We start from the raw sequence: 19,010 nt of genomic DNA on the forward strand, positions 1-19,010 counted from the left end.
CGACTGGGCGGGGCTTCAGAAAGGGCTCGGAGACGACGACGACGAACCTTGATGAGAACTGGAAGGACCGGGGGAGATTAACGAGCGGAACGCTGCGCCCACTTCCTCTCCTGAAACTGCCCCCCTACCCCCCCCCCCCTTTGTGATTCTCCTTCAACAGGATTTCACATAAACTGGCACCAAAAACAAAATGGCGGCCATGAACGTTGAACTCATTCCTGATTGCTACTCCCTGATTTGGGCAGGCGCTACACGTTCTCCTTTGGGAGCGACAGGTTTGCTGTGAAGGGGGATGGAGTGGACAGGATAACTGCCAGCGTGATGCATCGTAGCTGGTGTATAGTCCCCTGCCGTCTTTTATGGGTCAGGGACTTGTGCCTTTCTGTCATTTCCTCCAGTCGGGCTTAGGGTTGGAATTTGGCTGCCGCCGGCCTTCACCCCTGGCGGGGGTGTTTTTAGGAGTGTAGCACCTTGGCAGGGGGTGTTTTTAGGAGTGTAGCACCTTGGCAGGGGGTGTTTTTAGCAGTGTAGCATGGTGGCACTGCCCTTTGCCCCTGGTGGGAGTGTTTTTAAGAGCGTAGCATGGTGGCGGGGGTGTTTTTAAGAGCATAGCATGGTGACATTACACAGGTGAGCTGTCACAGGTGAGTAGTTGAGCTTTCGCAGTGCTTATAGCAGGCATGTGAGTGTGAACAGAACAGGGGGCCTCTCTCAGTGGTTTGGGGGTTACAGGAAGTGTATACAGAACTGGGGCCCCTCTCTGCGGTTTGGGGGTTACAGGAAGTGTATACAGAACTGGCCCCTCTCTGTGGTTTGGGGGTTACAGGAAGTGTATACAGAACTGGCCCCTCTCTGTGGTTTGGGGGTTACAGGAAGTGTATACAGAACTGGCCCCTCTCTGCAGTTTGGGGGCTACAGGAAGTGTATACAGAACTGGGGGCCCCTCTCTGCAGTTTGGGGGTAACAGGAATTGTATACAGAACTGGGGACCCCTCTCTGTGGTTTGGGGGTTACAGGAAGTGTATACAGAACTGGGGACCCCTCTCTGCGGTTTGGGGGTAACAGGAAGTATATACAGAACTGGGGGCCCCTCTCTGCAGTTTGGGGGTTACAGGAAGTGTATACAGAACTGGGGCCCCTCTCTGCAGTTTGGGGGTTACAGGAAGTGTATACAGAACTGGGGGCCCCTCTCTGCAGTTTGGGGGCTACAGGAAGTGTATACAGAACTGGCCCCTCTCTGTGGTTTGGGGGTTACAGGAAGTGTATACAGAACTGGCCCCTCTCTGTGGTTTGGGGGTTACAGGAAGTGTATACAGAACTGGCCCCTCTCTGCAGTTTGGGGGCTACAGGAAGTGTATACAGAACTGGGGGCCCCTCTCTGCAGTTTGGGGGTAACAGGAATTGTATACAGAACTGGGGACCCCTCTCTGTGGTTTGGGGGTTACAGGAAGTGTATACAGAACTGGGGACCCCTCTCTGCGGTTTGGGGGTAACAGGAAGTATATACAGAACTGGGGGCCCCTCTCTGCAGTTTGGGGGTTACAGGAAGTGTATACAGAACTGGGGCCCCTCTCTGCAGTTTGGGGGTTACAGGAAGTGTATACAGAACTGGGGGCCCCTCTCTGCAGTTTGGGGGCTACAGGAAGTGTATACAGAACTGGGGGCCCCTCTCTGCAGTTTGGGGGCTACCGCACTATGAGGCGCAGCCTAACCTTCTCTCCGAGTTCAGAGGGAAGATTAGCGGCTGCTTCAGGTGAGCCGCCATGTCTCAGTGCTGTGGTGTGCTGGGGACTGACCGGATTATGGGTGGGTGGGGGGGGTGGAGGGGGTGTGTTTGTTAGGTCCGCTGCGAATGGCCGTTGATTTCCTGACCCCTCCCTGCGGCGGGGTTAGCGCTGATTAGCCGAGCCGTGGGCCCGCGCTCTTGTGCGATTAATGGATTTTCCAGGAACGCCTGACCGTGAGATTGTTTAGGTTGGGGGTTTCCGCAGCGAGAGCTCGGCCAGACGGGATCAGAGCTGGGGCCTTTGAGCCCTTCTGAGAAGCTGTTTGTTTCATCTACCTGCACAGCCGGGCTAGTTCATCGCCTGGCCGCCAGCGAATCGGTGTGTTTGTTTTTCCGTGAGGTTTACACAGACGCTAGCATCACACTCACAGAGTGCCTGTCCTAGTCCTTCATTGGTCCACAACTTCTCAAGACAATTGAGGATGTGCTAAGATGTCAAGTTTATGTTGTGGGATGTAATACATTGTGGCCACGGGCTGATGACTTGCAGTGACGGCTTTCGTTAATGCAGCTGACAAACGAACGGGTGCCTTTAGGCCGTGTTTGCTTTTCCTAATAGCGCGGTTCTTTGGGAAAATAAAAGTCAATGAAAAACGCCTGGCGAGGCCGAGCGTAGGCCTAAATTCTTTCTTTTTAAGAGCCACTTGCCTGGTGTGTGCTCGGAACGTCCTGCCAAATCCAGCTTCCCTGGGATTCATTTTCAAATATTTACTGCCTCCCTAACCCCCACCCCCACCCCCCCACACACACACAAAGCTATGCTACATTAGCGGTAATCCCAAATTAGACATAGACACTGAATCCTGAGTGTGTGGCGAAGTGAGACTCCGGAGGCTTTCAGAGGGGGGAGCCCTCGCGGGTCCGGGGGGGGGGGCCGAAGCGTCAGCTGTCACGGCGTGTCGGCGTTGGAGCAGGCAGCAGTGATTGAGAGCTGCTCGTCCCCCCCTGGCTGGGGGGGGGAGCGGCGACGCGCCGGAGCGGGACGAGCAGGAAAGGCGGGGGCTGATTTACGGAGAGGTGCGCACGCTGTTTGTAAAAGAGGGTTTTTGTTTTCCCTCCGCGCGCGCTAGCTTAGCTGCGCCCTGCTGGGAAATTCATTAGCGGCTGACATCATCGCCCTCCGCAGCGAGTGAAAGGATATCATTCTAGTCTCCGTCCCGCCCACTTTTTTTCGGTTCCCTCCCTCCCTCCCTCCTTCCCTCAGTCGCTCTCGGGGCCTCGCCTGCCAGCCGTGCGATCTGTGCCCCATTCACGTACACACACACACACCCCCCCCCCCACCTACAGACACACACACTCACACACACACACACACACACATGCACGCATTCCCACCAAAGGTCTGGGGAATGTTTCCCTGTCACTCAGAAGGGGCAGAAGTGGGATTTTGTGTGTGTGTGTGTGTGTGCGTGCGAGCGACTGTGCGTGTGCGCGTGCATGTGCCTGTGTGTGTGTGAGACTGTGTGTGGGTGTGTATTTGAGGCAGCGGGCAAGGGGGTGGGTGAAGTCAGGTAGAATCAGGAAGTGGGCGGGGCCTGCAGCGGGGAGGACCTCAGAAATGAATGGCTCAATGAATGAGTGTTTCTGTTGAGCGCGGAGCCGAGGAAAAAAGGCACAAGTGCGACTGGCCAGGGATGTGCGAGCAGCCACCAGACGCTAACCCGCTTCGAGAGAAAACAGGAGCAAAAACATTTCTGGGTTTTACTTCATTTTTATTTTTTTGATTTTGTCCTCGATTCCGGCTGCAGGAGACATTGTTCACCCTGTTGGATTTCAGGACCGTAGAAACACAGGCTGTGGTGAGAAGCACGAGGGAGAGAAGCAGAGCTTTTGCCTTGCATGGATGGTTTCTGCCGCTTATTGAATTGCGTGCTGCTTCGCGTCTGCGAAAGGGAGAGCGCTTATTTGGTTCCAGACGGGCTGCAGAACCCGAGGCTTTCTGACGTCCCCGTGCGCGAGGATCTGTGTCGGTGGAGCGAAGCAGAGAGAGCGGGCGGCTTTTGAAAAGCAAAGCGTTTATTCTGCGAGAAAGATAAATCATTGTGAAATCGATCAATTTCAATCCTTGGGCTCCCGCGAGACGGGAGTGTGTGGTTGTATGTGCGTGCGTGTGTGCTGGAAAGGATCCCGCGACTTATCCGCGCTGTTGCCGCGGTTGCTGGCGCGACACATGGCTGTCTTTGTCCGAGCCGCACATTAGCCTCGCGCTCCCCCCTCCCTCCCGTCTCCGTCTCTGTCGGATCCTCCTGGAAAGCCTGCTCCTCGCATGGTTGTCATCAATTTAAACGGAGTGGAATTCACCGCCTGTCTGTGGATTACATTGTTTGACGACCAGAATGTGAAGCCAGGCCATATTTGCAGAAGCTGAAAGCGGTTTTCTTGCCTTGTTGTTTTTCCTCCGTGCCAGCGCGGCCACATCAGAGGTATGCCAGTCCATTTCCTCATGCTTCTGCGTTAGGGCGCTTTCCAAATTACTCACTTTTGCAGTGCAGCAGTGCCAACACCTTCATCTCTTCCCCCATCTTCAGCACAATAGAAACAGTCTCCCGTTTTTGTGTTATTATTTTTCTTTAGATATTTCAAAAAGGGGACTGTGTTTGCTTCTAGATTTGAAATGGTATTTTTCTACCTATGTATTCTCATCCTTCTTGAATCCCTACATTTTTGGTAATGCTTCAGGATGTATTAAGTCACACGCTATTATTTGTACATTTGTCTGTATTTCCTTTTATACCGTTTTGTTCAGCCAGGGAAAGCTCATCCAGAATAGGTTGGTTATAGGATGTGTTGCCTTTTCTTAAACCAGGTAAAGTTTTGCAGCTACTGGTGAGGAAAATAAATCGCTTTTCGGGCATCGGCAAATGTGTTGAGTGGGCACACGGCTAGCTGAAATGATTATGACCTTTGTACCGCAATAATATGGATGATTGTTTAAACTGAAGCCCTGGGAAGAGCACTTCCCGTGTTGAGAACGCATTTCTCAGTTTGATTAAAGTGTTGTATTGCTGCTATTTGCCGAAGGTGTGAAATGAAAGTAATAATGTTTGAGCATGTCCACTGGCCTTAAGATGAGTTCTGTTGATGATTTCTGTTCATACTAGGCACTAGTATTCTGAACAATAAGCGCTCAACTGTTGTACAACTCGATATTACCAAAATAGAATTTAGCGTTATCTTCCTAAGAAAATATACTGGAAGTATGTTGCCGCAATGATGGTAATGGAGTATTTTTTATTTTAACATATGCTCAGTTTTGAACCGTTCCACACCAGCATAGCTACACTAAAGTCATTTTATGATAAAGGTTGTTTGTTATGTTAAGATTCTTAGTTTTTACTTAAATTGGCTAGTGTGTCTTTACCACTGTGTTGTCACTAAAGAAGGATTTCATTATGCAAACACCGTGTTCAATTTTGTAACAAATGTTAGTACTGTAAAGTAGCATGCTAATATGTTTTACAGGATTCAAGGCAGGAATTATTAATTTTGTATGGTTCAACAGTGCCATCAAGTGGCAGGTAGTGGAAAGAGCCTTGCTTTGCTTTTATCCTCTCAGCAAGGTTGGTGTGCCTTTGAAGATGAAAATACTTGATGGAGAAGGGAGGAAACTGACGTTTATTTCTGTGTTTCAGGGTTCCGATGCCAACTCAGAGAAGCTCTTCAGCACTGTTACTAATAAAGGTATGAAACATTTTACATTCAAATAAGCTGTGTTGGGTATGAGATCGCGTGTCTTAAAAAGCAAAAATAAATATACAATTTCAGGTTTGTAAAAAGCCCCGTTTTCTCCCAGTCGCTCCTCGTAAAGAAGAACAACGCTGGAAAGTCCCGGTTGTTAGCAGTTTTTGTTTTTGTGTTGGATGTGAGATTTTTATGTGCGCCGTCACGGAGCTCTTTGGTTCAGACTGCGAGAAAGCGTTCTTTTTTGTATGAAATTGCCGGCGCCGCGAAGCAACGACGTGTTACCGCGTTTCTGCTTTCATTAGGGAGTGTTGCACATGTGTGAAATATCAATCTGTGTTCATTCACTCTGCACAGGACTGAAAATCCATTTCTTTTTGCTCTATTAAGTGGAACAGTATCGGGTGTAATTCTGTGGATGATAAATGCACGTTAGCTACATTCACGTGTGAACTGAATTTGATGCGGCGTGAAATGCTTAAACAGGAATGTTGTGGTAAGTGCAAACAAAAGGAAACGGCTTTAAAAATATGTCTGAGTAATAATACAGCAATAAAAATAAAGTACAGTGTTCATTTGAGTAGGCTATCTGATTCCGGCTTGCGACATACGCTTTCTGCAGATGTCTTTATATGGGGTGTGTTAACACGGACAGAATACGAGGCGGCCGAAATAATTCGGTTGGAAGGAGCAAGGGCCGGGACATCTGTTTATGAGCCGTTGGCCTACGCCACATGTGACTGCATTGTTATGTCACTAATTTGGTGTTAAAAGCCTTGGAATTTGAGCGTTCTCATCTTTTTTTTTTTGCGCCCGGGACCGAATAATGGAGGCCATCTCGGTGAATCGGCATTCCTGGGTAATGGTCGGTTTCTAGGGTGAAGGTCCTCGCGGGGGTGAGAACCCAGGGGCCTGATTGATGCAGACAAGGCCCTGTGCCTCTCTTCTAGGGGGGGGTGGCGGGGCTCAAACACATTTCCCACATTCTCATCTTTGTTTACTTACAGAGTTTGATTTGTGGCGTCCATCGGGCGCTGAATAGCTGTGCTTGACAGAAAGCCTTTCTTCAGGGAACACTTTTTTTGTGGTGATTTAGTTCCCTTGAAAGGATTAAGCCTCCTTTGTGCGGCCTAAATCAACACAGGACTCCTTTTTATATATGAAAAGCCCTGCTTGGGAAACAGTACACAAATAAGCTTTTCCTTGGTCGATGGAGGGTTACTCCTTTGCCCTCTATTTCCATTTAAATGTCTTCCTTTCTTTTTTCCTCCTCCAAGATCCCTTCTTTCTGCCTTATGCTAATTAGCATGGGTGACCCGAATAGCTTGTCGGAGATTCGGCCTAAATCCAGGTGCACAGAACTTGTCCCATTGGTATTTATATTGGGGGGGTGGTGGGGGGGGGGGGGGGGTGCTTTGTGCCACAGGAGAAAGTACAGGGGTAGTTTTGTTAAAAGGGATTACTGCTCTGGTTTTTCTCCTCGGGAAAAAACAACTTGAAAGGAGGTCGGGTTGTGTGAAGATAAATGTCAATATTTGCCGCGAGCCAGGTGGAGGGGTTTACACATTTGTTTTGTGCTCTGGGTATTTTTGTGTTGGTACACACGAAATGTTTATTGGGGCGTTTCATTCAGCTCGGCCTGTAAGGCAAATGTCACGGCGAGGGGGGGAAAGGAAAGGTCAAGCAACTGCCAAAAAACGGGGACTTTGACTCCGGCTTCCAAGTGGAGGGAAAAAATGTATCACAGCTGCTAATATGGGCTGGTGGAGAAAGACTAACGCGAGTTCTCGGGTTTACGTTTGAAAGATTTAAGAGTATTTTTATAGAAAAGTTTTTTTTTTTTAAAGAAAGATGAAGTGTAAATATTAAATGAGATTATCCTTAATCACGTACGTCAAAGAAATTATTCTACTTATAGGAGGAGGGGAAAAAGATACATATTTCATAGAAAATAGTCACGTACAATGCATAATGTGACGCACTTAATTCTGTGTTAACTGGGTGTGTTTTATTAAACGTGAGCTACTTTAGAGATAAAAACGAACGTTCCTCATTAATGAATAATTTTTCATCTATCGTAAAAATGAGTCCTTCGTCATCTGCCTCACATTGTAGCATTTAGCATATCTTATGTCCTTTTATAATTTTAACATAAACTCAGTTCTCTGCAGACTGCAAGCCAATCTCTGTCCAGAGATTCTGGATTCCATCTCAGCCCATTTTATGCTTCTTTAAATCTGACCGCAGTTAATCTAATCTTTACAGTAATTTATTTCCGCAACATGCGCTGTGTAAAAGAGACCACTTCTGCTTGCCTTTTGGCTTCAGTTTATTAATATCAATATTTTGGAAATGCGTATTGCATTTTATTTATTTATTTATTTATTTATTGCGATTTTACTGTTGCTGGGTTTGCTGATGAGAAGCATATATTCTATTGGCCTTTATTCTGGCTTTCTGGTGTGCGCTGTGGCTCTTCGCCAGTACACCTGATTCGGCTGCTGCAGAGGAGCCCTACATAGTAATTACTGTCATTACAGTACTTATTGTTGTAGCGAGTTGACTGATTGCTAACCGCCTCCATCTTGTTTGCAAAGAAATCCGACCACTTTGGGGTTTTCTTTTTCTTCTTCTTTTTTCTTTAGCAGTGATTTGTTTCTTCCTCTCTCTCTCTCTCTCTCTCTCCCTTTCTCACCGCCCCCCCCCCCCCCCCCCCCCCACCTCCCCTCTCGTGTGTCACCCAGGCCTGGAGCGCTCAGTAATAGACGCTGTGCATAATTGTGTGTTGTGTTCATTTCACACGGCCTTGCTTTCACTCTGTCTGGATCCAATTCGCTCAGTTACCGCTCCAATTAACTTAGAATTATTAAACGTTAACGGTAATTGCTGGCTCTGTCGAAGTGCCCACAGATGTCAACCGTGAGTTTTTTGTTTTTTTTTTCCTTCTTCTTTTTTTTTTTTTTTTTTAAACCTAATCGCTCGACGAAATGGAGAAAGTTCAACAAACATCAATTAACGGGGGCAATCAGTGCGTGTTGGCGGAGAGCTTGTTATCGTCCGTGGGCTGATTCAATTTATTTCATCTAAAACAGGAAGGTGAATGTGGCGGCATAGATAAGATAAGAGGCTGTTTTAGAGGGAGTCGTCCTGGCTGCAGGGCTGCAGTGCACTGGCCCCAGTAATGGCAACAGTTCATTGTCAACAGATGGCCCGGCTTCACTAATAGCTATCAAATGATGATATAGCCATTCCCCAAGCACCATCTTTCACCAGCTCTCTCTCTCTCTCTCTCTCTCTGCGATGATGTCATCCACTAAAATAGCCATGCATCTTCAGTGACAGGGAGTCTTAAGTGTATCAGAGATGCATTTATTTGAAAAGCATCCTCGTTTATTTGTTAAAGCGTCTTAAGACGATCCCAGCGCTACTCGAGAGCAATAAAAGCACGATGGGAGCAGTGTAACGGTGGAAAATTTCAGCCGGATTCTCAGACGCTTTTCCAATCTCCTGCGTTCCACGTAGCCAAAACGTGCACAACACAGAAACAAGCTCGCAGATGTTTTCTGTTTTTTTTAATTTTTTACTACATGCCTCCTGTTGAAGTAGACTACTTACATGGCGATTAGATAGCGGCGATTGCATGTGAAAAAGAAGGGGGGGGGGGGAGAATTCCCGAGAGGGCTATATTCCGGTGGGTGACGCAGGCTGAAGTGCACCCAGCGGTAGTGAGACACCCCCGCCCCCCCCCCCCCCCCTCCAAGCGCACCCATCGTGGGCAGATTGAGTAACGCACTCTGCGAAAGGTGCAATTTGCAGCGGCAGTGGGTGACATTGTTTAAAAGGGAGGGGAGGGGAGGGGGGGGGGGGGGGGGGGGGGCGGGGGGACGGGGTGGAGGTGGGGGGGCTGTTGTGAACTTTCGGCAGATAGCGCGATGAAGAGCCCCCAGATTGTTTTCAAGAGCTCTTTGGGAACACACAATGGCCCGTGAGTGCATTAGCTTCTCGATGGCAATTAGGCATGGGAGCGGCGTCTGTCCTCGGATTCAGGAAACGAGGGAGGGGGGCGGGTGGGTGGGGGGGGGGTGCTCAATCTAATCCTCACAGCGAATTTGAAAAAGTTGCGCTCAGATCGTTTTAAGGTCACAGCACAGTCCATGGCCTCCTTTTATTATTATCTTTTTTTTTTAATATACCTTGATTGCTGTTTGTTTAGGAAAATTGGTGGTCTCTAAAGACCTTAACCAGATTATTGTTGCAGAATTACTGAACCGTTAATGAGCAGCCTTTGCGCTGAGTAGAGGGCGGTGGCCAGTGGAAACAGGCTGAGCACGCTTCTCCCTGAAGGAGCGAAGGTTACTCCCAAAAGCCTTCCCCTGCTCTCCCCTGACCCCCCGGGATTAGCAGGGGTCACAGCCCCAGACCACACAACCCCGCCGCCGTCACCGAAAACCTTCGGCTTCAACACGCCCCCTCCAGCCGCGGTGATTGAGCTGGCCGAGGCGGCCATTTTGTTTCCGTGGAAGAAGCGCGGGAGGTGGGGAGGGAGGGAGGGAGGGAGGGAGGGCTGTGTGGCCAGTGGAGGCGAGAGGCAGTATTTCACAGCTGCGAGGGGGGGGGGGGCCGTGCCAGGGGTGCCTCATCTCTGACTCCGGCGGACAGAGGTTAACAAATCGAGGGCTTTCGGCCGGGTGATTTAGGGCAGGAACACGCAGGCGGAGTCTGCCACCCACACGGACCGGCTCCCCTACCAGGCCGGTCTGCCGGGATGCAGTTAGCGATACAGACCTCCGTTTCTTCTTGGAGAAGTCCTGGTTTAAGTGAGATGTGAAGCAGGAATGCGTTTTTTTTAATGTTGCCAACTGGGCTAGGTCCCCTTTGGGGTTTTCAGTCTTTGGCCTGTTTTTTTATTTTTTAAACGGGAGTCCATTTGGCGCTGGTGTCCTCTTATTCCTCTCTGATACGTACAGAGTGGAGTCGCAGGAGGACCACGGGTTCCTAATCAAAGCCCAGGGTTTGAGAGATGACCGCGCAGAAAAGTAAACCCGTACTTCACAGTGCGGTCTTTTTTTTGTTACTACGAGCAGGGCTGGCGGGGGTCGTGCAGACGCCCAGATATCGCCCGTACCGCGCTAAATCCAGGACCGCCTGGATCCCGTCTCCCAAATTGAACCTCGCTCTCCAAACAAAACAAAACCGAGAAAAAAAAGAGAAACGTTTGCTGGAGAGATAAAGCGGGAGCTTTTATCCTCCTCGTTCCTGCGCAGCTTTCGAGAGAGAGCCTTGGCGGTTTCTCTCGGACGCGCTGGGGATTAAGCGCGGCGGATGGGGCCTTGGCCGTCCGCTCTCTCTCCCCCCCCCCCCCCCCCCCCCCGCTCCGCGATCTCCCAGTCAGCCGCACCAGCTGCGAGATAACAGGCCTTCCCCTCCACGCTAGCGCGGATAGCAGCGCTTAAAGCTCAGCCTGCGTCCAGCCAAACCTACGCTTGTAACAACCATGGCGTTATACAAGGGGGTATTCGAACAGATAAGGGGGGTTGGCGAAATTTATTTAAACCGAAGAAGCAAGGCCGGGTCTCGAGATGCTAACTTTGTCGCGAAGAGACGTTTGGTTCCTGCGAGCGCTTCGTAAAATGTTGTCACGTTCTATAAATAGGGCTTCGCCGAAGCTGACAGAATCTGTTTTGCGTACTGAGCAGAGAAGTCTGTAAACACTTAAGGGCTATTACGTCTGTTGCAATAACTACTTACAACGCGGTAATTCGAGTTCTGCGTTATTTTTTCTTCTTTTAGTCCTTTCCTGGAGATTTTTCTTGCGTATAGTCAGTATCGATCGCCTTTCCAAAACATTTGTTTCCCGGCAGTGAGCTTCTTTGGGGCTGTTTAATGTGACCGTGAGCAGATTCCTGAGCTCGCGGGCGCTGGTTGCATGGTGAGGGAACTGAGGGTTTGATCGTGAGCGGGACGGACAGGAAGCGCGAGGAGCGCGTTTCCTGTACGGCGAGGCGAGGCCGGAGTCGTGTTTTTGGAGTCGGCGCTGGCGGTTCGCCTGCCACTCACCCGCGCGTGATTGACAGCCCCCCGCCACTCGGCGACGCAGGGCTGTCACTCGGCGGAATAACGAGAGCCCCCCCCCCCCCGCAGCCGTCTGGGGCCCCAACATCAATTAGCCCCCCCCCCGGTGATCCGGCTGATGATCCGCCGCCACGCCGGGCTGCTGAGAGCTGCTGCTGCCGTGTGACTGTCTCAGAGAGAGAGAGAGAGAGAGAGAGAGGGAGAGAGAGAGAGACAGAGAGACAGAGAGACTGCTCCCCTTCCCCTGCTCCCCTCCACACACACCACACACACACCACACACACACTCACACACACACACACACACACCACACACACACTCACACACACACACACACACACCACACACACACTCACACACACACACACTCACACACACACACACACACACCACACACACACACACACCCGCTCACTCACACACTCACACACACACACACACACTCACACACACACGCTCACTCACACACACACACACACACTCACACACACACACACACACACCACACACACACACACACCCGCTCACTCACACACTCACACACACACACACACACTCACACACACACGCTCACTCACACACACACACACACACTCACACACACACTCACACACTCACACACACACACACACACACACACACACTCACACACACTCACACACACACACACACTCACACACACACACACACACACACTCACACACACACACACACACACACTCACACACACACACACACACACACACACACACACACACTCACACACACACACACACACACACACACTCACACACACACACACACACACACACACACACACCGGCCCGTAGCCCCGGTGGTTTTTTCGGCGGCGCCCCGTTAGCGGGACGGGAGCGCTCCCCGCGCCTGACTGACAGGCCGGCGGTGACCGCGGGGGCTCGTTAGGGCCCGTCTCCGGCACCGGGCCAGACACACCTCAGCGGTCCCGCCCGCCGCACCGCCCTCTGACTGACAGCCCAATAATTGGACAAAACAAACCCCAGCCACACGGCCGTTACCAAGGCCACCGAAGGAGGCGCTGGGTAGTGATTGGGTAGTGATTGGGTAGTGTCTGTTTGTGTGTCTGTGTGCTTGTGTGAGAGTTAGTAAGTGTGTGCATGTGTGAGAGTTAGTAAGTGTGTGCATGTGTGTGAGAGTTAGTGTGTGCATGTGTGTGAGAGTTAGTAAGTGTGCGCATGTGTGTGAGAGTTAGTAAGTGTGTGCATGTGTGTGAGAGTTAGTAAGTGTGTGCATGTGTGTATGTATGTCTACGTGCGTGAGCGTGTGTGGGTGTGCGAGAGAGTGCGTGTGAGTGTGTGTGTGTACGTGTGCTTGTGAGCGAGTGTGTGCATGTACGTGGTGTGCGTGTGTGCGTGCGTGCGTGTGCGTGTTTGTTTACGGTCCAGGGCCGGGGTGAAATCTCCCCTTTCTAAAATCTGGGCTCAGACGGACAGGGTTACCTGCCTGTGCTGTTACCCCCCCCCCCCCAGATCTCATTAGGTAAGCGCTGAAAGGACCATAGTGATGGTGGAAAGTGGAATATGCACACAGCTTCTCTACAGTAGGGTACTGCACACTGCTTCATCTTTACCGTGGTTAAACATATACAACTATGTTTTTGTTTTTGTACAAGGCATTAGTGTAAAAGAGCGAGTTCTGTCTGTGGTGCATGTCATGCAGCCGTCAGTCTGAATTGACTCAGTGGCGACAGACATGCTGGACGCTGTTCTGGAAACATTCTCGTCCTCCTGGCAATAGCTTGGATTTGGGCTGTTGATTGAAGCTTGGAATTGGGCCGTTGGTTGAATCATTGATCAGGGATTCTGGGTAATTGGAGCCTTAAAGAGGGGCCTCACGGCATTTAGGCGTGTTTGGAGTGAGATTAAGAGCCTCTGGCGTAGTTGGCGATAATTGAAGAGCCGCGCCATTTGGGCGGGGGGGGGGGGACTTTTATTTTGACGGCAGGATTTCCTCCAGACGGAAACGGTTTCCTGTTGGAAATTGCTTTTTAACGACGGCGGTATTGAGATAACCCCCGAAACGAGCGGCGTAAAAGCGCGGGTAGAGAGAGCCGCGGGACCGCGGGGTGGGCCGAGGGAGCCGGGGGGGCGGGCAGGGGGGCGGTGGCGGGTTAGCGGAGATACGGGACTGGAGCCGGGGCTCCTGCCCGCTGAAGAGGCCGTTCAGATATTGACTGACAGGCGGGTAACCTGAGAGCGCCGCGGAGGGAGCGCGTGAGGAAGCACAGCGGCCCTAATGGACCGGGGGGGGGGACCGGGGGGGGCGGGGGGGGCGTAAGAGAAGGAGAGGTGGCATGATCCAGGCCTGCTGGTAGAAAAGCATGTGGAGAGCTTGGGTGGGATCCATCCAAAACCCCTTCCCCCCTTTCCGCAGCCCCGTTCCCAGAGGGTTACTTATTCCAGCTCCTCAAAGCGTAAACATTGAACTTTCAGATGACAGAACCAAGAAAGAGGGGGAAAAAAAAGCAGTGAAATGCAGCTGGTGAGCTGGCTGGTTTTCTAAACAAGCCCGGACTGATTAAACAATGGCTTACCGCTCCCCCAGGAGCTGGGGGGGGTTAGGCTTTCTCTACCAGCACTTTCTTGTAAATATGCAACACCAAAATAAACACCCTTCGACCCTGAGGGGGAGATTAGAGTCACCCCTTTTCCTGATCCGGAGCAGGACCCCAGCAGGAGCTGCCAAGGCCCCCTGCTCTCCGAAGGTAAGACACATAAATAAATGTATTTTCAATAAGCCATTCCAAATCCCCGGCGGCCTGACCGCCTGACCTTGGAATATTGCTTGCTTAAGTAATTGAAGCGACCGCTCGGACGGGCGAGTCCGATTTCTCCGGCTCGAGACGCGCGGAACGTAAGCCTCGAGCTTCGGGGCCGAGCGGAGCGAACCGTACAGGACGGGGATCTCGGCTCGGAGGGCAGAAAGGGCCTCGTTTTTTTTCGTTCGCCTGGTGTCACACCGCCCCCTGCTGGCCGTGCCCGGTCGCGCAAGGACATCTGAGGATAAGGCCCAGAGGAGGCGGTGGATAATGGGAGCTGGTTATGTATATGGGAGAGAGAGAGAGAGCGAGAGCACGCTGGAGCGTTTGTATAAACAAGGGCTAATCAACTGTGAAATGTTCCGTTTTTTTTTTTTTTGTTTTTTTTTTTTTCCGTCGTCGGGCAAATTGGTTCAAGATTTGAAACCCGCCCGGCGGTTCCCCGAGCCATCTGAACCCGCACCGGCCCGGCGGGATCCCCGCCATCTGCTAAAGATTAGGCGGCTCGGAGCGGGGAGCTCATTCGATTCGGAGTTTTTGAAGTCTGGCGTATTCCGTGTCACGAATAAGATTTTGTACAAACAGTGACACGTAAAACCAGACATTTTAGAAGGCCCCCTTTCAGCTCCCCCTGGCAGGCGAGTGCGTAAGGAAAGCAAACAGCCTCGGGGGCAGCGGGGCGGGTGGAAGTCAGTCTGAGGCCTTTTAAGTGCGCCCGGGCCTCTGAGGTGGGGGGGGCTGGGGGGGGCTGGGGGGGGGGCTGGGGGGGGCGAGCGGAGCGCATCCCAAACGGCCGGGGTTGATGTATTAATCCCCTGTCCCGCACCGACAGAAGCGTGGATGTTTGAGCTGACGCCCTCCCACCACCCCTCCTCCCCCCCCCCCCCCGCCCCCGGAGCAGGAAACAGAGCACAGTGGGCGCATTGTTCCAGCCGAAACCCGACCCCGTCCCGCCGCCGCCCCGGGGGTGGGGGGGGGCGGTGTGGGGTTGCCTCGGACCGGTTCTGTTGAGAGAGCGGCGAGGCAGCTGACCGTTTAGGAGCTCTCTCTCTCTCTCTCTCTCTCTCTCTCTCTCTCTCTCTCTCTCCCTCTCTCTCTCTCGCTCTCTCTCTCTCTCTCTCTCTCTCTCACTCTCTCTCTCTCTCTCTCTCCCTCTCTCTTTCTCACTCTCTCTCTCCCTCTCTCTCTCTTTCTCTCTCTCTCGGCGCAGTTCAAACAAACAGTGGGCCGCCCCAGGGAGGACCCCCCCCCTGCCCCCCCCCCCCCCATCCCGGCCCCCCGCCCGTACCCCAGCCCCAGCGATCACTCAGCCGGCCCTCAGTGCTAACGGGGGCGAGCCCCTCTCTAATTTGCTGTGTTGTGTTTAAGGGGGCCTGCTTGTTAAGTGGAGGAGCTGCCCGGGTCGCGGGGGGGGGGGGGGTGTGGGGGGTGCGCGGGGGCAAAGGGGCCCAGCCCACATGTTTCCCTGACGACCTCCACACAGCGGATTGTTTTACCGCCATTTCAGCACCCCCCCCTCCCTCCCCTCCCTCCCCACACACACAGGAGGCCCTGGTTAGCTCCTGAGAGCCCCAGAGGCTCGCTGGGTCCCTCAGACATTAACAGCCTCCAGTCTGCTCCAACTCATGTCTGCTAATCCCCTCAGACAGAAACCTGACCGCAGAGTAATGAAAGAGAATCAGCCCCCCCCCCCACCTCCCCCCCCGGCCCTCGTTCCCCCACCCCAGCCCCCCCCCCCCCCCCCCCCCGCCACCACCGCCAACTCTCAGCCAAGCCGTGTTCATCTGAGACGGGCCGAGCTCTCGCCCTGTCATTTCACTCAGATCTCTTGTTTATCTCGGCCCCATTGTCTCGAAATCCCTCCCCTCTAATTTCATCACCGTTTCCCCCGTCGGTCCCGAGCTCGTCCACGCCGCCGCCGCCGCCCCCGCCGCCGCTCTCCAGGTTTCTGTTGTCAGACGCGCCGCGCCGTAATTAGAAGGCGAAGGAGGAGGAAGTGATGTCGTAAGTGGCCGCGTGCTGGCGTGACTCCGGGTGCGGGCCGATGAAAGAGGGGCGGCAGATTTAGGGTCTCTACGGCACTCCACCGCCGAGCGGTCACGCGTCACTCTGCAGAGAGCTCTCGTTTTAGGACGACTCTTTTGTTTCCTTTTTCTCATCGTTCACGTTGAAGCCATTTTTCTCTGAAGAGTTTCCTTTAAACTCCCTGAAGACAGGGCGGGACGGGACGGGGGGGAACGGGACAGAACGAGGCCTCTCGAGACTTCTCTTTTTTTTGAGAATGATCCCAAGGAGCTAAAATCAGACTGTACCAATGTGTCAGCTCAAGCTGCCACTCTTTCTGATTGCAGAGTCAATTACACACACCTCCCGGGGGGGTGGGGTGGGGGGGGGGGGGGGGGGGGGGAAGGGAGGGAGCGAGGGAGAGAAGGAGGAGTGAGAGACAGACAGACAGAGGGAGAGAGAGAGAGAGAGAGAGAGACAGAGAGAGAGAGAGAGAGAGAGAGAGAGAGAGAGAGAGAGAGAGAGAGCTCCAGGCTGCGGGAAGCTTTCGTTTAGGGAGCGTTACCTGACACCGCTAGGCGCGGCTAGCGGAGGACCCTGCCCCCGGCGTGGGGCTCGCGCGTCTCAGTCAGGAGGCTAGGAGCAGGCAGCCGCCGCGCAGGACACCCGCCCGCTCCCCCGTTAGTGACGCGCGTCGATCGACCGATACCCCCCCACCCCCCCGGACCGCGCGCCACGGCTCGCTGAGTTAGCCGCTGGGGCTGGATGGAGGAAGCGCCGTCGCTGCCTCAGAGCTGTGGACTTCTGGCGTGCGGCGGGAACAAAGCGAGCGTGTGCGGTAGCAGGTGGAGGAGTTGACAGGTAGGGTGTGTGTGTGTGTGTGTGTGTGCGCTTACAGTGTTTTTTTACGTTTTTAGTCAGGAGTTGTTATTTGTCACGTCTCATCTGGCTGCGAACGCGGACTGAGATTTGTAAAGTAATTAGCAGTGCGCGTTGTTTATTAGAAAGGATACTCTTTTTTTCTCATTGGAAACTTTTCTGAAGCAAGGTAGGGATTTGGAATAGTTGCAGACTGAACAGCGCGAAATAATAACGGCGTTCGGCACCAGCCAGACATCCCTGCGTGTTCCGGACCGTTCTCAGATTCAGCGGCGAGCGTCCTGCTGGTACAGCGTCCTACAGGAGGGACCGGGCCAGTTTCTGTGGGATTTAAACTTTCAGTCCGCCTAATCCACAGCTAACGGGACGCCCTCTGTGTGTCCAGCGTCCCCCCCCATCCTCCCTCCTCCCACGGCCCTATTCACAGCTGTTTTCTCAGCCCGGGGGTGCGCGCGGGAAGGGGGGGGGGCACAGGCCAGTCATATTTCTGAAAGGCAGTCTCTGCTCGCTGAGGCGCAGTGCCGGTTCTGGGCTGGGCTCGGGTTTCAGTCCGGGATTACGATATTGTTTCAGCTGTTTCGCAGACACGTTACGGGGAGCGGGGGGCGGGGGACGCCGAGCCGCAGTGCATCGTGGGACACCGTTTCTGCAAGCGTCGCTTTCCTTTCCCGTGCTGGTCACAGAGGTCCTCTTCTCTCTCTCTCTCTCTCTCTCTGACTCCCTCTCTCTATCTGCCTCTCTTTCTCCCTCTCGCTCTCTCTCTCTCTCTGTCATACTCTCTGTCCCTCTCTCTATCTGCCTCCCTTTCTCCCTCTTGCTCTCTCTCTCTCTCTCTGTCATACTCTCTCTCTCTCTCTCGCCCCGGCGGGGCTTAAAGCCTGATTGACTATCACCCGCCAACTGTGACAACAGGAATGCGGGAGGATTACCAGAGTAAACCGCAGCACCGATATTTCTGATCTAAAGATTACCTGAAGTTCCAGGGGCTTATTTAGAGACTTCCCGACTCACGCTCATTTCCCCCCCCCCCCCACAGCCCTTCCTCTCCCCCTGATGAAGAGCTCTCCCTGGCACGCTGACAAGGACAAAATTTTAAGCAACACGAGTATTTAACCTCCAGCTAATCTGGTCTTTGTCAGAATGGAAGGATTAGGCCATTAAATTCGGCGTGCCTGCGGGGGGGGGGGGGTACGGCATTAATGGGCTGATGAATGACAGAACCTGCTGGGGGAAGGTGAACCGGCGACTGACACCGGAGCGCGTATCCCGCCGCCAGACTGACAGCTCCCGAGATTAGCTTTCAACCGCCTCTCTCTCTCTCCCTCTCTCTCTCCCTCCCTCTATCTCTCACTCTCTCTCACTCCCTCTCTCTCTCTCTCTCTCTGTCTCTCTCTCACTCTCTCTCTCTCTCTCTCCCTCTCTCTCTCCCTCCCTCTATCTCTCACTCTCTCTCACTCCCTCTCTCTCTCTCTCTCTCTGTCTCTCTCTCACTCTCTCTCTCTCTCTCTCCCTCTCTCCCTCTCTCACTCTCTCCCTCTCTCTCTCTCTCTCTCTCCCTCTCTCTGTCTCTCTCTCCCTCTCTCTGTCTCTCTCTCCCTCTCTCTGTCTCTCTCTCTCTCTCTCTCTGTGTCTCTCTCTCCCTCTCTCACTCTCTCTTTCCCTCTCACTCACTCTCTCTCTCTCTCTCTCCCGGTCTCTCACTCACTCTTTCTCTCTCTCTCTCTCTCTCTCTCTCTCTCTCTCTCTCCAGAGCGTCGAGTGACGCCACATTTGCGCAAGACCTCTTAAAAC

General features: G+C 52.8%; 1 protein-coding gene across 5 annotated transcripts in view; it reads left to right on the top strand.

The window, feature by feature from the left end:
- The window catches only part of auts2a (activator of transcription and developmental regulator AUTS2 a), a 354,802-nt gene that overhangs the window by 305,445 nt on the left and 30,347 nt on the right, over positions 1-19,010 (top strand). For all 5 annotated transcript variants that reach the window (XM_035433313.1, XM_035433315.1, XM_035433314.1 and 2 more), the window contains one exon: positions 5,419-5,467. In XM_035433313.1, the coding sequence (XP_035289204.1) occupies positions 5,419-5,467 (49 nt within the window). The remainder of the gene's footprint in view (positions 1-5,418; positions 5,468-19,010) is intronic.

Source organism: Anguilla anguilla, chromosome 9, assembly GCF_013347855.1.
Source record: "Anguilla anguilla isolate fAngAng1 chromosome 9, fAngAng1.pri, whole genome shotgun sequence".
NCBI classification, from domain to species: domain Eukaryota; kingdom Metazoa; phylum Chordata; class Actinopteri; order Anguilliformes; family Anguillidae; genus Anguilla; species Anguilla anguilla.